This window comes from Alexandromys fortis, unplaced genomic scaffold, assembly GCF_014885135.2.
Source record: "Alexandromys fortis isolate MF-2015 unplaced genomic scaffold, M_Fortis_MF-2015_v1.1 scaffold_1, whole genome shotgun sequence".
Classification (NCBI taxonomy): Eukaryota; Metazoa; Chordata; class Mammalia; order Rodentia; family Cricetidae; genus Alexandromys; species Alexandromys fortis.
The window spans coordinates 12,223,159-12,240,346 of NW_026067927.1; the positions used below are offsets into that span (position 1 = coordinate 12,223,159).

At 46.7% G+C, this 17,188-nt stretch overlaps 2 protein-coding genes across 3 annotated transcripts in view; both read right to left on the bottom strand.

The window, feature by feature from the left end:
- The window catches only part of Sntb2 (syntrophin beta 2), an 82,505-nt gene extending 81,304 nt beyond the window's left edge, over positions 1-1,201 (bottom strand). Inside the window, exon 1 of the mRNA XM_050144053.1 lies at positions 610-1,201. Within this exon, the coding sequence (XP_050000010.1) occupies positions 610-1,129 (520 nt within the window). The 5' untranslated portion in view covers positions 1,130-1,201. The remainder of the gene's footprint in view (positions 1-609) is intronic.
- A 10,228-nt stretch (positions 1,202-11,429) lies between these two features.
- Utp4 (UTP4 small subunit processome component) overlaps positions 11,430-17,188 on the bottom strand; it is a 43,395-nt gene continuing 37,636 nt past the window's right edge. For both annotated transcript variants that reach the window (XM_050143785.1, XM_050143786.1), the window contains 3 exons: positions 15,382-15,567; positions 12,460-12,570; positions 11,430-11,645 (listed from right to left, as the gene is read on the bottom strand). In XM_050143785.1, the coding sequence (XP_049999742.1) occupies positions 11,529-11,645; positions 12,460-12,570; positions 15,382-15,567 (414 nt within the window). In that variant the 3' untranslated portion in view covers positions 11,430-11,528. The remainder of the gene's footprint in view (positions 11,646-12,459; positions 12,571-15,381; positions 15,568-17,188) is intronic.

Genomic DNA, 17,188 nt, shown 5'->3' on the forward strand with positions numbered 1-17,188 from the left:
ACAAGGCTCATTAACCACACAAACTTGCTGTTTCAGCTCTCTGCCGTCCATGAAGTGCTATGATCTCCTCTGGTTATTGTTGAGAGCCAATGATGGGTTAAATTCCCATAAATTAACCAGTGCTTTGGTGGTTTGCCCAAGCAAACTGCTGGCATCGGTGTGGATGAATTTAATAGACCCGCCTGCCCCGGGAGCGCGGGGTGACTGGAGAAAGCGCCCAATCGACACTTCTCAGCAGGCAAAAAGGAGACTACAGCACTCCCCCCTCCCCGATCGCCCTCCCCGTAGTTAGTACTTAGTGTCAGCTTATCCTGCAAGAGGGGTGAGCTTCGCACGCGCCTGCTGCTCCCCCACCCCACCCCCAAATCTCCGCTAAGTCTCGCTGAGGGGCGGCAAAGACACACTTCGGAGACTGCCCAACTTTCTCCACGCAGGGCGCGCGCATCAGTTTTTCCACACTCCAGAGCCCCAGCAGAAGTCTGGTGGCTGAAGCGGAGGGAACCGACTCGCCCCGCACAGGCGTCAGGGTGGCAGAAACAAAGTGCGCGCTGGCAAGCCCAGCCACCGCCGCCGCCCGCAGCCCGCCGCCGCCCTCCCGGCCCCGCTCACCCTCCAGCAGCACCTCCTTGCCCGCGCGCTTCAGCGCCTGCACGGCCTGGTCGTGGGTGGCCTGGCGCAGGTCGGTGCCGTTCACCGACAGGATGGCGTCGCCCAGCCGCAGCGCCCGGCTCTGATCGGCCGCCAGCCCCGGGAAGATCTTGGAGATGAGGATCGGCATCCGGTTCTCGCGGCCGCCCTTGATGCTGATGCCCAGGCCGCCCGCCTCCTGCTTCACCACTCGCACTCGGCGCACGGGCGGCGAGGCGCCCGCTTCCCCCGCGGGGTCGCGAGGCGGTGCGGGAGGGCTGGGCGGCCCCAGGCCGCGGTTCGGACTCCCGGGCAGCGAGTCGCTGCCGCCGCCGTTCGGGAGACCGTTGAAGGCGGCAGCCGGCGGCTCGGGCTCGCCCGCCGCGGCGTCACCCGTCAGGCTCAGGCTCTCGCCGCTGAGTTCGGCCACCACCCGCACCCAGCGCTCCCTTAGAAGCAGCTCCACCAGTCCCGCTTTGGTGGCCCGCGTCCACACCGCCATGGCCGGCCCTGCTCCCGCGGCCGCCGTCGCTGCAGCTCCCGGGATTCCAGTCAGGCAGCCTCGGCGCTTCCCCCTTCCCGCCCGAGGGGGGCGGACCCCTCCCCTCCCCCCGGCGATTCATTATTCATGAGGGCCACGCCCACCTTCCGGAGGGGCGGGGGAAGGCCGGCGAGGCGGCTTCCGGGAGGGAGGTGAAGTTGTCCCGGTTCGCGGAAAGCTCTCGATAGGTGGGCAGCAGCTAGCGCAGCGAGGCTCCTCAGAGTCCTTCGCGTGGGTTCTCCGTGACCCCCTCGAACTCCTGACTTCTTCTACGAGAGCTGCCCGGGCACGGAGAGCAAAGTCAGGCTGGAGAGGCACTTTGCGACCCTGCGGGGCCGGGCGGCTCATTCATTCATGCATTGATTGGTTCTTGGCAAAAGCTCTAAGCGCACAGAGGTGTGCTGGGGCTCCTTTTAAGGCCCTGGAGACAGGCTGAACAAAATGCACCGCAGCTGAGAGAGCTTGTGGTCTAGTGGGAAAGAAAAATAGAGGCAGCTAACTAGGTGCGATTCTCTGTGGTTAAAAGACTGTACTGTACAAACGTCCCTAGGACAGGATAAGAAGAGTATTTGGTTAGCCTTGGTGAGTAGCACAGGGACGATGGTGGAGGAGGATAGCACAGAGGATGCAACACAAGTGAACGTGGGTCCAAAGGCATAAATCCAAGGCATTGTCACTTTTTTTAAATTAATGTTAAGTATATGGGCATCAGAGATCCTGGAACTGGAGTTAGACAGTTGTGAGCTACCAGGGGAACTGAGCCCGGTCCTCTGGGAGAGCAGCCAGAGTTCTTTTTTTTGCTGTCGTTTTCGCTTTTTTCGAGACCAGGTTTCTCTGTATTAACTGCCCTGGCTGTACTGGAATGGAACTCACCTTGTAGACCAGGCTGGCTTCGAACTCACAGAGATCCTCCTGCCTCTGCCTCCCGAGTGCTGGGATTAAAAGCTTGTGCCACTATGGCCCTGCTGTCTCCATCCTTTTTTCATCACCTCTTTACTTGCCTGTAATTATTAAGAGGGGACCATATCTTCTTAAGCCTGGGAAGCCTCAGTGTGCAGGAGAAAAGACATTTCCAGTATAGTGATGTTTTAGAGTTCCCCAGAGAAACACCAATGAATATATAGTTAAAGTAGATTGTGCAGAATTAGCCACGCGATTATGGAGTCTAAATTCCACAACCTGCCATTTGCCCTCCCAGAAAAGTTAGTTGATATCCTTTGGGTTCAAACCCAGAGACCTGAGAACCAGAGGAGCCAATGGTAGGAGTCTGAAGACGTCAGAAGACTGGAGGAGGCCTGAGGAGGGGACGGAAGTGGAAAGCTACTAAGTAAAACAGCTGGCCCAGTCCTGTGGAAAACCAGGAGTGTGGCCCAGTTTTCAGAGTGAATTTACCTTGTGCCTTACTGTTCCGTGTAGTTCTCACCTGGCTGGATAATGCCTGTTCACACTGGTGAGGACGGTCTTCTTTACTCAGGTCACCAGGCAAATGATTTCTTCCAGAAACCAGACACACCCAAAAATGTTTTACAGCTGTCTGTCCAGGCATCTGTAGCCCAGTCTCATGAACACAAAAAAATTAACCATCTATGCTCGGTCCCCAGGAAGGGATAGTATGTGTGAAAAGCTTCATATAACCAAATCCTGAAAAGTTTGGTCTTGATTTTGTAGGCTCGCCAATTGTCTGGATTCCATTTTTTTTTTGAGTATATGTAGATAAACATCCCAGAAACTGTATAAAGATTTGTTATTTAAAAAGTTTGTGATTTTGTCTAATTGTAGAGCCAATAACCAAAGACTACAATCCACTGTTTCTCCCGGCTCCATAGGGGAGAAGAACTGAATGAAAAAGACTACAGCTTAAAGACTCTGACATAACAGAGTACACAACCAAAAACCAAGAGAAGACACATCCGGTTCAGTGTTCGGTTTACTATCCACCTCATACCTCAAAAAGGAGGATTTGGCCAGGAATTGTGACTCACACCTGAAATCCCAGGACTCAGGTACTCAGGATGCTAAGACAGAAGCAAGTTCCAGGTCAGCTGGGACTAACATAGTAAGGCCATGTCTCTCTCTCTCTCTCTCTCTCTCTCTCTCTCTCTCTCTCTCTCTCTCTCTTTCCCTTTGGGACAAGATTTCTCTGTGCAGCCCTAACTGTCCTAGAACTCGCTTTTTAGATCAGGCTGACCTCGAACTCACAGAGATCTGCCTGCCTTTGCCTCCCAAGTGGTGGGATTAAGGCGGGCACCACCACTACCCAGCAAGACCATGTCTTAAAAAAAATTAAAAAATTAAAAAGTCTGGAAACGATGCTACTGAGAAGGTAAGTTCGCAACAAAATCGTTGGGACCAAGATACCCTCTAACTTTCTTCAGCAGTTGATGTAAAGTTCCCATGCTTTCATCTGGGCAGAGAGGGGAGAATGTACACCAATTCCCCTGAAAGAGGAGGTTCAAAGGATTGCTCAGGGAACGTGTTGACGAGCTGAAGTTGTCCACGCACAACTCTATTGAAGCGTGTCCACGTGCAGACAAACTCCAATGAGTCGTTTGCAGATGCTAAGCATTCAGAGCCTGCGTGAATAAAAAATTCAAAATGAGAAAGGTATCTTTTTATCAAAAGAAAAAGATCGTTCCAACAGGTTTCTGCAGTGCATGGGGCACCATTTTCCAAGCTGCAAATGTCAGCGAAAGCACAGCCCCTGGCCTTCTCCTAAATCAACTGCAGTAAAGCTGGCTTGTTGTTCCAGCAGGTCCCAGTGTGCCCGAGTGCACCTGCAGTCACAGGCATTTCTGGCTTCACTCCAGCCGCGCCAGAGCCCCCAGAGGCCTGAGTTATGTGAAATTTTTGCTTGTTAGAGAGCATTTGGCGGCCGATTCCTCCGGGTCTGAGCACTAATTTTAACACTTTTGCATATGTGATCATCAGGGGCTTAGGCAATCGAGGACACCTTTCTTAGCAAAAGGGAAGTGCCGGAAATTCTTTCCAAGAGTATGAAGGACTTTTCGTCAATAGAGTTAGAGGAAGTCACAAATTATTGGTGAGGACACTTATGTAAGATAGCAAGTTATATAACAAAATATTTAAACCTGGGAACAGGGAAGGTAAGAGATTACTTGGGAGTATTTCCTTTAAAAAATTATTTTGAAATAGTGTCTTTTGCCTAGAGCTCTCCTCATAGGCCTGTTTGGCACTGAACCCTTTTGTCTCTACCTATTTAGAGTATAGTGTGAGTGTGTGTGTGTAGTATGTATGTGCATAACACAGAAGACATGGCACACACAGCGGTAGAGAAAACCCTCAGGTTGTCAGTCCTCTTCCCATCATGTTCTGGGACAGGTTTCTTGTTCACTGCTGTGTATACCAAGCTAGCTTAGCCGGCCATGAGCTTCCAGAGGTTCTTGTTTCTGCCCCCCATCTTGCTATAGGAGCCCTGGGATCACAGGCATGAGCCACCCTACTGTGCTTAGTTTGGGTTAAGAGATCCAAACTCATGTTCTCATATTTATGCAGCAAGAACTTTACCTACTGGCCACCTCTCCAGCCCCTATGTCCTCTGCCCCCAGACAATGCAACCTAAGCTAGCTCCAAATTTGCTGTGTAGCCAAGAATGACCTTGAATTGTTTCCTGCTTCCAACATAAAGTTCACCTTCATAGCTGCTTTTCCATATTCTTTTAGCATTGCCTGCAGCTCAGACACTCACCCAGCCAGTACCATCCAGTGATGCCCCGCACATTCCCACCCGAATACTTCTGGTACCTTTGAACTTCTTTCCCGCCCAGCAAGACCTCATTCCAGCTTTCTGTGACCCCCTAATTCGTTGGGACTTTTCCTTTGAACAATGTAATTCTATGCCTAGGTTGGAATGCCTAAGTTATATCTTCCAGGAAAGCAAAGACTACCTATCAATTATTTTTGCTCCCCACTATTTGAAAAATACTGCCTTGCAGAGAGGAAACTCATTAAACAGGCGACTGATTGGCATCCGTGTTTCCTGTGCTGTCATCTTTTCGAATAATCCCTATGGAAGTTATGGGTTCCTTGCAGGGTGAAAATTACCATCTAGGAAACCTCAAGCAGTCGGTGAAATCTACTCACTGGGGATCATGAAATCTGACATAGAGTACACATCTGTTCCCTTGCTTCCTAAGGACAGGGAGACGAGCTTAGAGAATTCTTCTGGCAAGCCTATTATTTTACCTACCTCTAAAAGAGGAAACGGCTGAGGTAATTCCTGCAACCTTTCATTCCTGTCACCAATATGAAAAGCCCTTCTCTGCTAGCAACTGTTATCTACTACTCTCGGAACACGCAGCGCTCATTGCTACAAAATGCGGGAATGTCAGTAGCTCCTTGGGTTCTGTAATTCCATCCTAATTCAAGTCAGGCTCTGACTGTATGCTGCTTCAGAACCTAATGGGTGTGCAGAGCTTGATGATTAAGAATTTGAAGACCAGTTTGGACCGGGTGGTGACATATTCCTCTAATCCCAGCACTCAAGAAGCTAAGACGGGCAGATCTCTGAGTTCAAGACCAGTTTAGTTTCCGAGTTCCAGGCTAGCCTTTACGTGGCGAGACTGTCTCAAAAAAACAAACCAAAACCAAAACTCAGTTTGGTCACTTACTAACTGTACAACGGTCAAAGGGGGATGAGGTCATGAACCTTAGTATCTTTTTCAAAACAATTCAGATTACTTCTGCCTCTTGAGGCACTTGGAGGGTTAGGAGGTGAAGTATACAGAGCCACATTAAAAAACACCAGTTGTTACCTGTTAGCCTTCAGCAGTGGCAAACGATAAAATCTGTGGTGGAGAAACTCCTTTGTAAAATATACTTATTTAACGTGTATTGGTGATTTTTGCCTGCACGAGGGTATCAGGTTTTGGAATTACAGTTGTGAGCTGCCATTTGGGTGCTGGGAATTGAACCCAGATCTCCTGGATGAGGAGCCAGAGCTCTTAACCACTGGGCCATCTCTCCAGCCCTTCTTTTGTTTTTTTGAGACTGGGTTTCTCTGTGTAACTTTGGAGCCTGTCCTGGCACTCGCTCTGTAGATCAGGCTGGCCTCAAACTCAGAGCTCTGCCTGGAGTTTCTCCTTTCTTGAGGAATGAGTTTGCCACAGCACTGTTTGATTCTAGGCATAAAGGACAAATGGCCAAATTAATTTTGGTGACAAACAGATCTGGTATAAAGCTACACGGGCTGGAAGGAAACACACTTTGCCAAGAGCCGTCAAAGAAAAGAATTAGTGGATCTGGGGCTGCTTTCCAAGGCTTGAGTGTTGTGTAATTTCACCAGAAAGGAGGGCCCCAGGTGAAATCACAGCTTTTCAGCAAGCCTGAAGGTCACTTCCCCCGAAGGGGGGCGGGGGACAAAAGCCGCAAGAAAGTAACCTAAGTACTATCAAGGAAGTCGCCAAGGGAGAAATGAGCTTGTAAAAATATCATCCTAACATCCACACAGAACTGTTCCTCGGAAGACAGTGAGGTCAGTGTCCCCTTTAAGGTAGTTTTACTTTGCCCTCGCTAGAACTGTTCTACAATCTATTTCTTCTCCAATACAAACACACTAAGAGAAAGACGCTTTAGCCAATGCAGGCACATTTTTTAAAGATTCATCCCACCAAGATAAATCACTAGCCATCTGAAACCCACAAAAATGGATTAACTATCTCCTGCCTCAGGACTGTGAAAACCCACATCTGCTAACCACATTCCCAATGGGAAGCAGCTGGGGACAGTTTTGTAACTGTGACTTTCTTTATAGGAAAATATTAGCAAGGACAGGCTGAGCAATTTAGTTTCGTTGAATCCACTTAGTTATGGAAAATCACCAGTGCTTTTTATTGACAATTATGGAAATTACATAATTTGCCATGAAATTCAAATAAGATCTAAAAATAAATGTCCACTTTCCCCTCCTCATCAGTCCTAACCATTTTCAGTGCTTCACACACTTCACAGTCCGTAACCCAGTAAGTTCTCTCTTTCCCCAGCAGCCACTGAGTCAACATGTGTGATATATATTTTACCTCCTGGGCATTTTTTTTTTTCAAGACAGGGTTTCTTTGTGTAGCCTTGGCTGTTCTAGAACTCGCCCTGTACACCAGCTTGGCCTCCACCTCTCAGAGATTTGCCTGACTCTCTGCAGAGGATTAAAGGCATTCTCCACCACCACCTGTCTCTGAGCTATCTTGATGGCTTATTTTTTTTGGTTAAAAAAAAATGCACCCCAAAATGAAAACCAGGAGGGTATAGTCACACATGCCTTTAAACTCAGCACCTGCAAGGCAGGTGAATCTTAGCAAGTCTGAGGCCAGCCTGGGCTACATAGTGAGTGCCTATTTCAAAACCAAACAAAAAAAAATGCAACAACAACAACCAAAAAACCAGAATCAAGCTAGCACTCACTGTATAGCCACCCCCTCCTGGCCTTGAACTTGTGATATTTGCCTGTCACTGGACTTTTTGTTTTTTTTTTTTTTTTTTTTTTATGACTTTAGAGTTTTACTTGTTTATTTGGGGGGGCATACGCATACCACAGCACACATGTGGGAGCCAGAGGACAAACATGAGAGTTGCTTCACTCCTTCCATCGTGTGCCCAAGGGGTTGAACTCCTCATGTCATCCAGTCTGTCCATCAGCACCTCTACCTGAGTCATCCTGCCAGCCCCAACGTGTTTTAAAACAGGGTACTCAATAGTCCTGGCTGGCTTTGAACTCGCCATCATCTGAGGATGACCTCGGACTCAGCACCTCCAGCGCCCGAGTACTGGGAGGATAGCACAGAAATGTGCCCCCACAGCTAGTGGTGCCTACGGTGTGATGGGAATGAGATTCTTCAGTGAACTGGGATGGAAGTCACTGGGGCATGACACCCTTTGACTTTCTCCCCGTCTTCTTGCTTCCTGGTCATTATGAGGTGAATATTTTTTGCTCGTGAACCTGCTCTTGCCAGCATGATGCTCTACCTCCTCACAGGACCCCCGCAGTGGAACCAGCGGACCAAGGACTGAAAACTGTGGGCCACAAGAAACCTTTCCTCCTTTAAGTTGTCTTCCAGGGTATTTGTCAAGGCAAATAGAATGGCATCATGGGAAAATAAAATTAAATCAGGATCGTGGGGCTAGAGAGAATTAAGAGCGCCGCTGCTCTTCCAAAAGACCCAGGTTCAATTCTCAGCAGCCACATGACAGCACACAGCTGCCTGAAACTCTAAGTCCAGGGCCTCCAACACCCTCTTCGGGCTTCCAGAGACACTGAACCGCATGTGGCACAGACATACATGCATGCAAAACCCTCATAAGATAAATCTAAAGTCTATTGCATTTTTAAGCACTTGGTGCTGTGGGAACTCCTTCAGCCAAGAAGAGCCTTTTAGATACTGGACCATTTCGGGCGTAATCTGAGGCACTATAAGTGCAGATGAAAAGCGTGCTTGGCCCTTTTTTTTTTTCCTGCTGGATTTGGTTCTTAGCTTCCAGGGCACACAGAGAACCGTGGATCTCTACCTTTGCTGCGAGTTTTGTCCCCGAATAAACCTTTGTTATACTCCATTCAGGGCTAATGTGGAACTCTTTAATATGCCTACAACTCATAAAAAAACAAAACAGGATCATGGATGTCTTTGGGGAATCGTTTGCATGATGACACATTAAAGGGAAAAAATTCTAACACCCAACTGGCAGAAACAGGCCGATCTCTAGGAGCAGCAGAAGCTGGCCTTGAATCCCGGATTTTCTTTTTCCTACGTTCAGGTGGACAACCGTGCCTGGCCTGAACAAAGTTTTGGTGCCAAAAAATAAGCTTACTAAAACTCCAGAACTGGATGTTTTCTAACTTTCAGTATTCCATTTTCCAAAGTTTTAGTTATTCTTAGTCTATGTTTTGTTATTTCCATGGCAAAGAGATCAGATTACCTGCCACTATACGGGAGAAATGAGTTATTAAACCATCTGAGTAGTGTTGGCAAAAAAGACCATGTCTAGACCAGTCTCTAGTCAAAATTTTTCTGTAGAACTCAAGTAAAAACAGCAAGTTACAAACGATGCCAACGATGAAACTCTTCCAACAGCCGGTCACACAAAACCTGTGGGGGAAATGTGCACCTAATGTTATATAACACCGGTTTATCTTGCCTTCGCCTAATTTCTCGGACTTGCCCCAATCCGTCTGGGCTTCATTTGTTTGTATCCAGTTCTCTACTTAGGAAGACTTTCAAGGCCTAAAGCTCTTATTTCCCATACCATTTATGGAAGTTCAAATCGCTGGCTGGAAACCTTGCAAAGGAATGCTCGCCACTTTCACAAGTATTACTTCACTCTGAGCCCTCTCCGTCAGAAATAGATCCTCTACAATCAAGAGGTTTCAAGTCCGGGTCAGTGGGCTGGGCGTATAGCTCAGTAGCACAGTACTTACTACACATTCCGAGCTGTTCAGGCCCTAGGTTCCACCCCAGCACTACAGCGACAGTTAAGTAGGCTGAACCATAAACTAGCTTCCAGTTGACAAGGACTCCTTGACCTCTAGAGCCTGAGGGAGCCAAGTGAGGTTAGTCTTGCAGCATCCTAGCCTGACTCTTCACATTCAGTGCAGACTAGTAACTTCAACTCTGGTCTTTCTTGTGGCAGGATTTCTGTGTAACCATGGCTATCACGGAACTCACTAAGTAGACCAGGCTGGCCTCAAACCAGAACTATGCTTGAAACATGATGCATTACCACACCCAGCTTTGAACTCTGGTCTTGTTTTTTGAGACAGGGCTTCTCTGTGTATTTCTCACTGTCCTGAACTTACTCTGTAGACCATGCTCAAACTCAGATCCATCCGTCTCTGCCTCCAATTAAAGGTGTGTGCCACTACAACCCACTTTGAACTTTGGCTTAACCACACTTTTGGGGGGGGGGGGGAAACGACTGGATGCAATGTTTCACTACATAGCCCTGCCTGGCTAGCCTGGAACACCTCTGTATCTCGTTTGTGGGATAGGCATTCATCCTTCAGCCTGTGTTAGCCCTGAATTTGCACTCCTCCTTGCCTCTGTCTCCTTTAATCCCAGCACTTGGGAAGCAGAGACAGAAGGATCTCTATGAATTCGAGGTCAGCCTTGTCTACTGCATGACAGCCAAGACTGTTACATAGAGAAACCCTGTCCCATTTCAAAAAACCAAACCAACCAACCAAAGAGAACCTACTCACTGTAAACCCTAAACAGGCTAAGCAGAAGCTGGTGACTATACACGATCTCTTCTAACCTGTTAAACTGCTCTCCACAGATCTGCCTTAAATTCTCACTTTTTTCTTTTCAGACTAGAGAGTGGGGTTCATTGCAGCAGATGCTTTCCCCCGGCACTTTATGTGATGCTGCCAGAGCCCACATCCTTTCCTAAGCACACAAAACTCTACAACCACTGGGATGGCAAAGAAATCCGTCTGCTTGGCTCAGGTTAACTACTGTTCTTCACGTTCTAATTTAGAGAGCAGTCACAACTGGTTAGTTGAGAGCACCCCTGGGAATAACAATGTCAGAGCAGACAGAGCAGAGAGAGTGACATACATGCCTGGCTGCCTCGCAGGTCCCCACCTTGATTCTTACTCTCCAGCAAAATCCCTGCCCAATGCTTTCTTACCTTCTGAAGCTGCCATATGGCTGACAAAGTGCTAGTAGCATCTTTTTGCTGGACGTGGCACTAAGGATTGAGCCTTGTACACGGTAGACCCCCAGCTGTGACTCCAATGGCGTCTAGTTTTCAGATGGAGAATTTATGATGATGCAGTTGACGTTATTCCTTGAACTATGAAGTGGACCATGGCTGTTAGCACCCTCCAGGGTGATGCTGGAAGGCTGCAGGCTAGTAGACAGTGATACCCCAGTTCTTGGATACCTCAGAACAGACAGCATGGACTAGCTTCTTTCCTGAAACTACAGTCCAAGAACAGACAAGATTCTAAAAAGGCAGTATGAGTCTGTAGCTAGTTCAGTTCAGCTCATTACCGCAGCTACAAATACTATTGTGCTCCTGTATATAGCACACACTGAAAGCCAGAGGACAACTTTCCAGAGATGGTTCTCTCCTTCAACCATAGGTTCTGGAGATCTATGGTGTTATCAGGCTTGGGTGGCAAGAGCTTTTACCGACAGCCAAGCCGCTGGACCTACTTTGGAGACTTATAGAGACCTTCCATTCTGTTTCGCTCAATGAAAGGACATTCCTGCCCATTATTCTGGAAAATAATGTCTACAGTGACTAGTCCTAAAGAATAAGTTTGCTTTATTATCATGATTCTGGGGAAGACAAACAAACAAACAAACAACAGGGTAGACAGTTCAAGAAAAGAGACACACAATGCCCTATTTTTAAGTTCCAAATTTCTTCTTTTTGATGGGTGGTGGGAGCTGAGCAATGATGTCGTCCAGGGGTCGTTCTACTGCCACAAGTGTCCTTTCATCCAAGAGATCCATGAAGAGTAGGGGCTGCAGGAGAGAACAGTGACATCGACAGATGGCATCATCATCGCTCTCCACCAGTCAAGAGTCCAAGGACAAAAATCCCTGCCAATCCTCCCTGCTCTGGGATTCAGCACTTCAGCGGAGCTGGCTTATAAGGAGTATGACCGCGGAACCTGAGTTGGGCCAGACAGCTGTAGTAGCATAAGCTCAATGGACAACTGGTTTTATAGACACTGAGAATATTCACCAGAAAAAAGAAAATCATGGATGTTCAATAATTTCCATTACTTTTATTTTAATTCTTAAAACATTCTTTTTTCTCCAAAGCCACAGAGAAACCCTGTCTCGAAAAACCAAAAAAAAAACCCACATTTTTTTTTTTTTTTTTAGTTTTTCGAGACAGGGTTTCTCTGTGGCTTTGGAGCCTGTCCTGGCACTAGCTCTGTAGACCAGGCTAGTCTCGAACTCACAGAGATCCCCTGCCTCTGCCTCCCGAGTGCTGGGATTAAAGGCATGCGCCACCATCGCCCGGCTTAAAACATTCTTTAATCAGAAGTTTCACCGAGAAGAATATTCATATTAAGAAACCCCACATGAGCACCAAGATTACTACAAATTTCTCTCACATAGGGAAGTATGATTTGCCTGCCTCTAACTTACTGAGTCAAAAACAATGAAAACATAGCTACAGATACAGATAACTTCAAAGCCACTAGTCTCCACCAAGTCAGGGTCTCTACATGCAAAGGAAAATACACTAGTTTCTCAATTGTTAGATATTATATTTTGATAACATCCCAGGGAAGCAACTATCCAAAATACAAAAAGAACTGTTTACCTTATATATCTTAGAAATTTTAAATGCATGGGCTGTGCGCCTCAGGAAGACGTCGGATTCATTTTTGGGAGGAAGTGGATTATAGAGCAGAGTTTTGTCGTTTGGAAGTGGCTAAAAGACAAAGATATGTTATTTATTTACTTGGGTGTATAAGGGGTCAAGCCTAGGTATTCACACACAAGAGTACTTGAAGGACATCTCCAATCTTTCAGTTGTTTGTTACTTCATGAGAGTTTCACTAAGGTGCCCAGGCTGCCCATGAATTCACTCTTTGCCCTTGAATTTGTGTTGCTCCTGCCCCAGTCTTCTGTGGTAACTGGACTACAGGCTTGAAGCACAAGGCCCAACAAGACATGCTACTTGAACTTTTACTTTATTGTCTGGCATTTTTAAGACCCCGTGTTTGATCCTTAGCACCATAAAAACAGAAGACCAAATGTTACTTTCATTGCCCTTTATGGACCCAGTTCACTAGTTTCTTTGTTTGGTTTGGTTTGAGACAAAGTATCATTGTAGTTCTCTTGATCCTCCTGAGGGCTAGGATTACAGATACGTAAAACTGTGTATGTCTTAGGCCCGCAGGTTCTTCACCCATGGATCACTACCCCATAGGAGGGCCATATAAACTGGATGTAGAATCATGAAAACTTGACAAAGGAAAGGTTTCTGAATGTAAAATGACCAAAATTTAATACAAAATCAAACATGTGAACTGGTAAGATGGTAAAGGTTTTTCTCATGCAAGCCTGGACACTTAGGTTCAAATCTCAGAATCTACATAAAGGTCTGAAAGGAGAACCAACTTCACAAGTTGACCTCTGACTTCCACACATGCAGGGGCACACACAGCCCAACCCCGTCACGCATACACACTTACACTGAGTCAGTTCTCTCTTTCCCCCATTTAGGTTCAAGGGGTATAGAACTAAGGTTGTTAGGTCTGGTGGCAAGTGCCATTAATAACCGAAGGGCTACCTCACCAGCCCAGTTTTAAAACAGATTTATTTTATGTTTATGAATGTTTTGCTTACATGTATGTATTTGTACCATGTGTGTGCCTGGTGCCCATAGCAGTCAGATCCTTGGAAATGGAGTTATGGATGGTTATAAACCAAAGGGTGCTGGAAACAACCCCACTTCTTTAGTCTTTAATGAATGGAAAATTATATGTATAAAGAAAAACTTTTTTTTTTTAAGGTGGGGACACACACCTTTAATCTCAGCACCTGGGAGTCAGAGGCAAGTGAATCTCTGTGGGTTCAAGGCCAGCCTGACCTACAAGAGCTGGTTCTAGGACAGCTGTTCTAGGGCTGTTACACAGAGAAAGCTGTCTCAAACCTCCCCCACAACACACACACACATTTTTAAAAAAATGATTTACTTTTGGTAATAGTTCTTCAATATATTTAAGGTCATGTAAAAATGTCTCAGGCAAAAGGGGTCATGCATGGGCAGAATGAGCAAGAACGGGCTTCATACTACATGGCAAAATTAAAGACACACAAGCTTTGGGCCAGTTTTGTCAGTAGCCCTTTGTAAGACAAGAACACATGGACGTGTGCAGGATCTTAGCCCACAGACACTGCACTCTCTACTCCTCCCCTCCACAGCCATATCCAGTTCTCCCCCAGGGAAAATACCACAAACCACCCCCACTGATGTCACCGACACCTCAAGAGATGGCCAAATAAATGATGCACTTCATCTCTCACTTCCTTGGGAACCAGCTCTGCTTACACAAGGGCATGAGGGACTCATCAGCAGCACTTGGGAGAAAGCCTCTGGGCTGAGTTAGAGACAAGTGAGGGAGTGGGAGGCTCTTCCTGGGCCACTCACTCACAGCAGTGACTTGTCACCAGCTCTGCTTCCCACATCCCAGGACACAGGGCCCATGAGATGAGCTGCAGTGACACATCCCTGTGCACACCTCCTTTCGAGCCATCTGCTGCGGTACCACGCACGTTCCACCCCCACCTTCACAGATCCACACAACAGCTGCTGTTGGGTATAACTGAAACCCATAGTGCAGTACAGCCATGGCTGTGGTCCACAGGCCTCCTAGGAAAGAAAGGCCCTACCCAGAAAAGACATGTATATTTGGGAAGAATCAAAACAGCAGCCAACATTTTAAACTAAAGGAAACACTTGTGTCCCTACCTAAATAACAGTCATTGATGCTAGTTTTCCCGACTAGACTTTTCTCAAAACACAAAGACCAACTTTTTGAAGTGTCTTCAGCTAAGGGGTAGGGTGGACAAAACATCCATGTGTGTCTCCTTTAATGAAACTACTTTACTCAGTAACGCGACAATGGAAGCTCAAAGGTATTCCCTGACAAGGGTCATCTTCTGAATACCAACTTAATCACTTTTCTACTTAGGTTTCTATGTTGAATAGTCAGAGAGAAATAACTACAGCAGCAAAATCTAGTCCATAAAGGCTGGCCCCTTACCCAGGAGTGCGCCAAACAAAAGTGCCTATCCTATCCTCTGAAGACCACACTAGCAGTTCTCATTCGGAGGCTCCTTCCTCTATCTAATCAGTCATTATTTAAACTTAAAAACTCCTAAGTAAAGGCAGGGTGTGCTACTAACTCCAGAAGCACTCAGGAAGCAGAGGCGGAGGACTGCTGTAAATTTAATGTCAGGCTGGCCAGGCTATAACATCCTGTCACAAAAAAACCCAAAACAAAATGGGGCTGGAAAAGACAGCCTAACAGTTAAGAGCATTTGCTATTCTTGCAGAGGGTCTGGGTTCTGCTCCTAATAGCCATGTCAGGATGCTCACAGCCATCTGTTAAGTCCAACTCCAAGGGATCTGAAACACTCTTCTGGCCTCTGTGGGCAACACACACACACACACACACACACACACACACACACACACACACACATTCCTAAATAAAGAAGTCTCAGAACTCACCAAGGACTTGTCAATGATGCAGAACATGTAGGTATCATGAAGGAGAATGTGCATCGGTCTCTTGGGATGGAAGCTGATGTGTGTGATGGGAGTATCCCTCTGGAGCCATAGATGGTGAAATCCCTGCTTCTGGACAGCTCGGCTCCACTCTGTATACTGCTTGTCTGGGATACTGAACTCAAATACCTGAAGAACATAACACCAAGCAAGTGCACATGTGTACCCACAGAGTTCAGAGGCTCCTGTTCCTTCTGGATTTTCCTAACCACAAATATTAGCAAACCTCAAGGCGCCATATTTTAACATTACATTTTGTTGTTGTTGTTCTTTTCTTTTTTTTTTTTTTTCGAGACAGGGATTCTCTGTGGCTTTGGAGTCTGTCCTGGAACTAGCTCTTGTAGACCAGGCTGGCCTTGAACTCACAGAGATCCGCTGCCTCTCTGCCTCCCAAATGCTGGGATTAAAGATACACGCCACCACCGCCCAACTTATTTTTGTTTTTTTAAGACAGGGTTTCTCTGTGTAGCCTTGGCTGCTGTAGACCAGGCTGGCCTCAAACTCACAGAGATCTACATGCCCCCGTGTAGCGAGCTGCGTGAAGCCACATCTGATAATCAGCTCCTAATTACGCCTAAGACCTGACTTATGCTATTATCACACAATGATTATCAGCTGCTTGCAAATGCGTGAACCTATAGGCAGTGCCCACCTGGCAATCCGGGATTGGCAGCCCATGCCTACTTAAGGACTGGGAGAAGTTTGCCCGAGGAGAGGAGAGAGAGAGAAGGAGAGAGAGAAAGTGAATAAAGTCCTGGAATAAACTGCAGTGAGAAGAGCTCCGGTGTGTTGTGCGTCATCCTTGCGGGTCGAGGGTGGACGTGACACCCCCACCCCAGTGCTGGGATTAAAGGCGTGCCCCACAGCCTGCCTTAGCATTACATTTTACCACCACTTAAAAAAACTCTTTTAAAGGTAAGTTACAGACAACAACTTACCTGAAATTTTTGTTTGAGACACAGCTTTACAGTTTAGCTCTGGCTGGCCTGAAACTTGTGATCCTCCTGCCTCAACATGCCACATGATAAGATTATAGGTCACTGTCACTAACCTCAGAGGGCATCAGTTTCAATGACAAAGACACTTTCTGAATATTCAAATATATTTGAATATTTGAATAGTCTTGGTCACGAATGAAAACCCATGAAAGTGAGAGAGCATTTTTTGGATATCGTGTGCATGCATGAAAAGTAAAAATTGTTTCAAAACAGTAAGCCTCATCTGTTTAGCAATCTAATCAAACATGCTTCCCAGATACGCTGTCTCTTTCCAACAGTCCGGTGCGGTGTAGTGGACAGACGAGGATACACAAGCACTGATGAGTTAGTTCATAATGTGCTCATCATTGGGCTGAGGAGTTAGCCCAAGTATCTGCATATTACCTCGTCCCAACTTGACATAGAAAGTGCTGTGAAGGAAGCTCTCACTTTGGCTGAGATCAGATACCTGAATTTTAGTAAGGTCTGATTTTCTCATGAAGGCAAACCAAACATTTTTAGGTCACTTCCAAAATTTTATTACATCTCATATCTAGTTTAATACCTGGGCCCATGTTATCTCTAGTTTAAATTAGTAGAGTGTAGTTGGATAGTGTTGGCACACGTCTTCAATCCCAGCACCCAGGAGGCAGAGGTAGTGGATCTCTTTGTTCAAGGCCAACCTGGTTTTAGTTCCAGGACAGCCAAGGCTACACAGAGAAATCTTGTGTGTGGGTAGTAGCGGTGGTGGCAGAGATTAGCAGAATGCATCA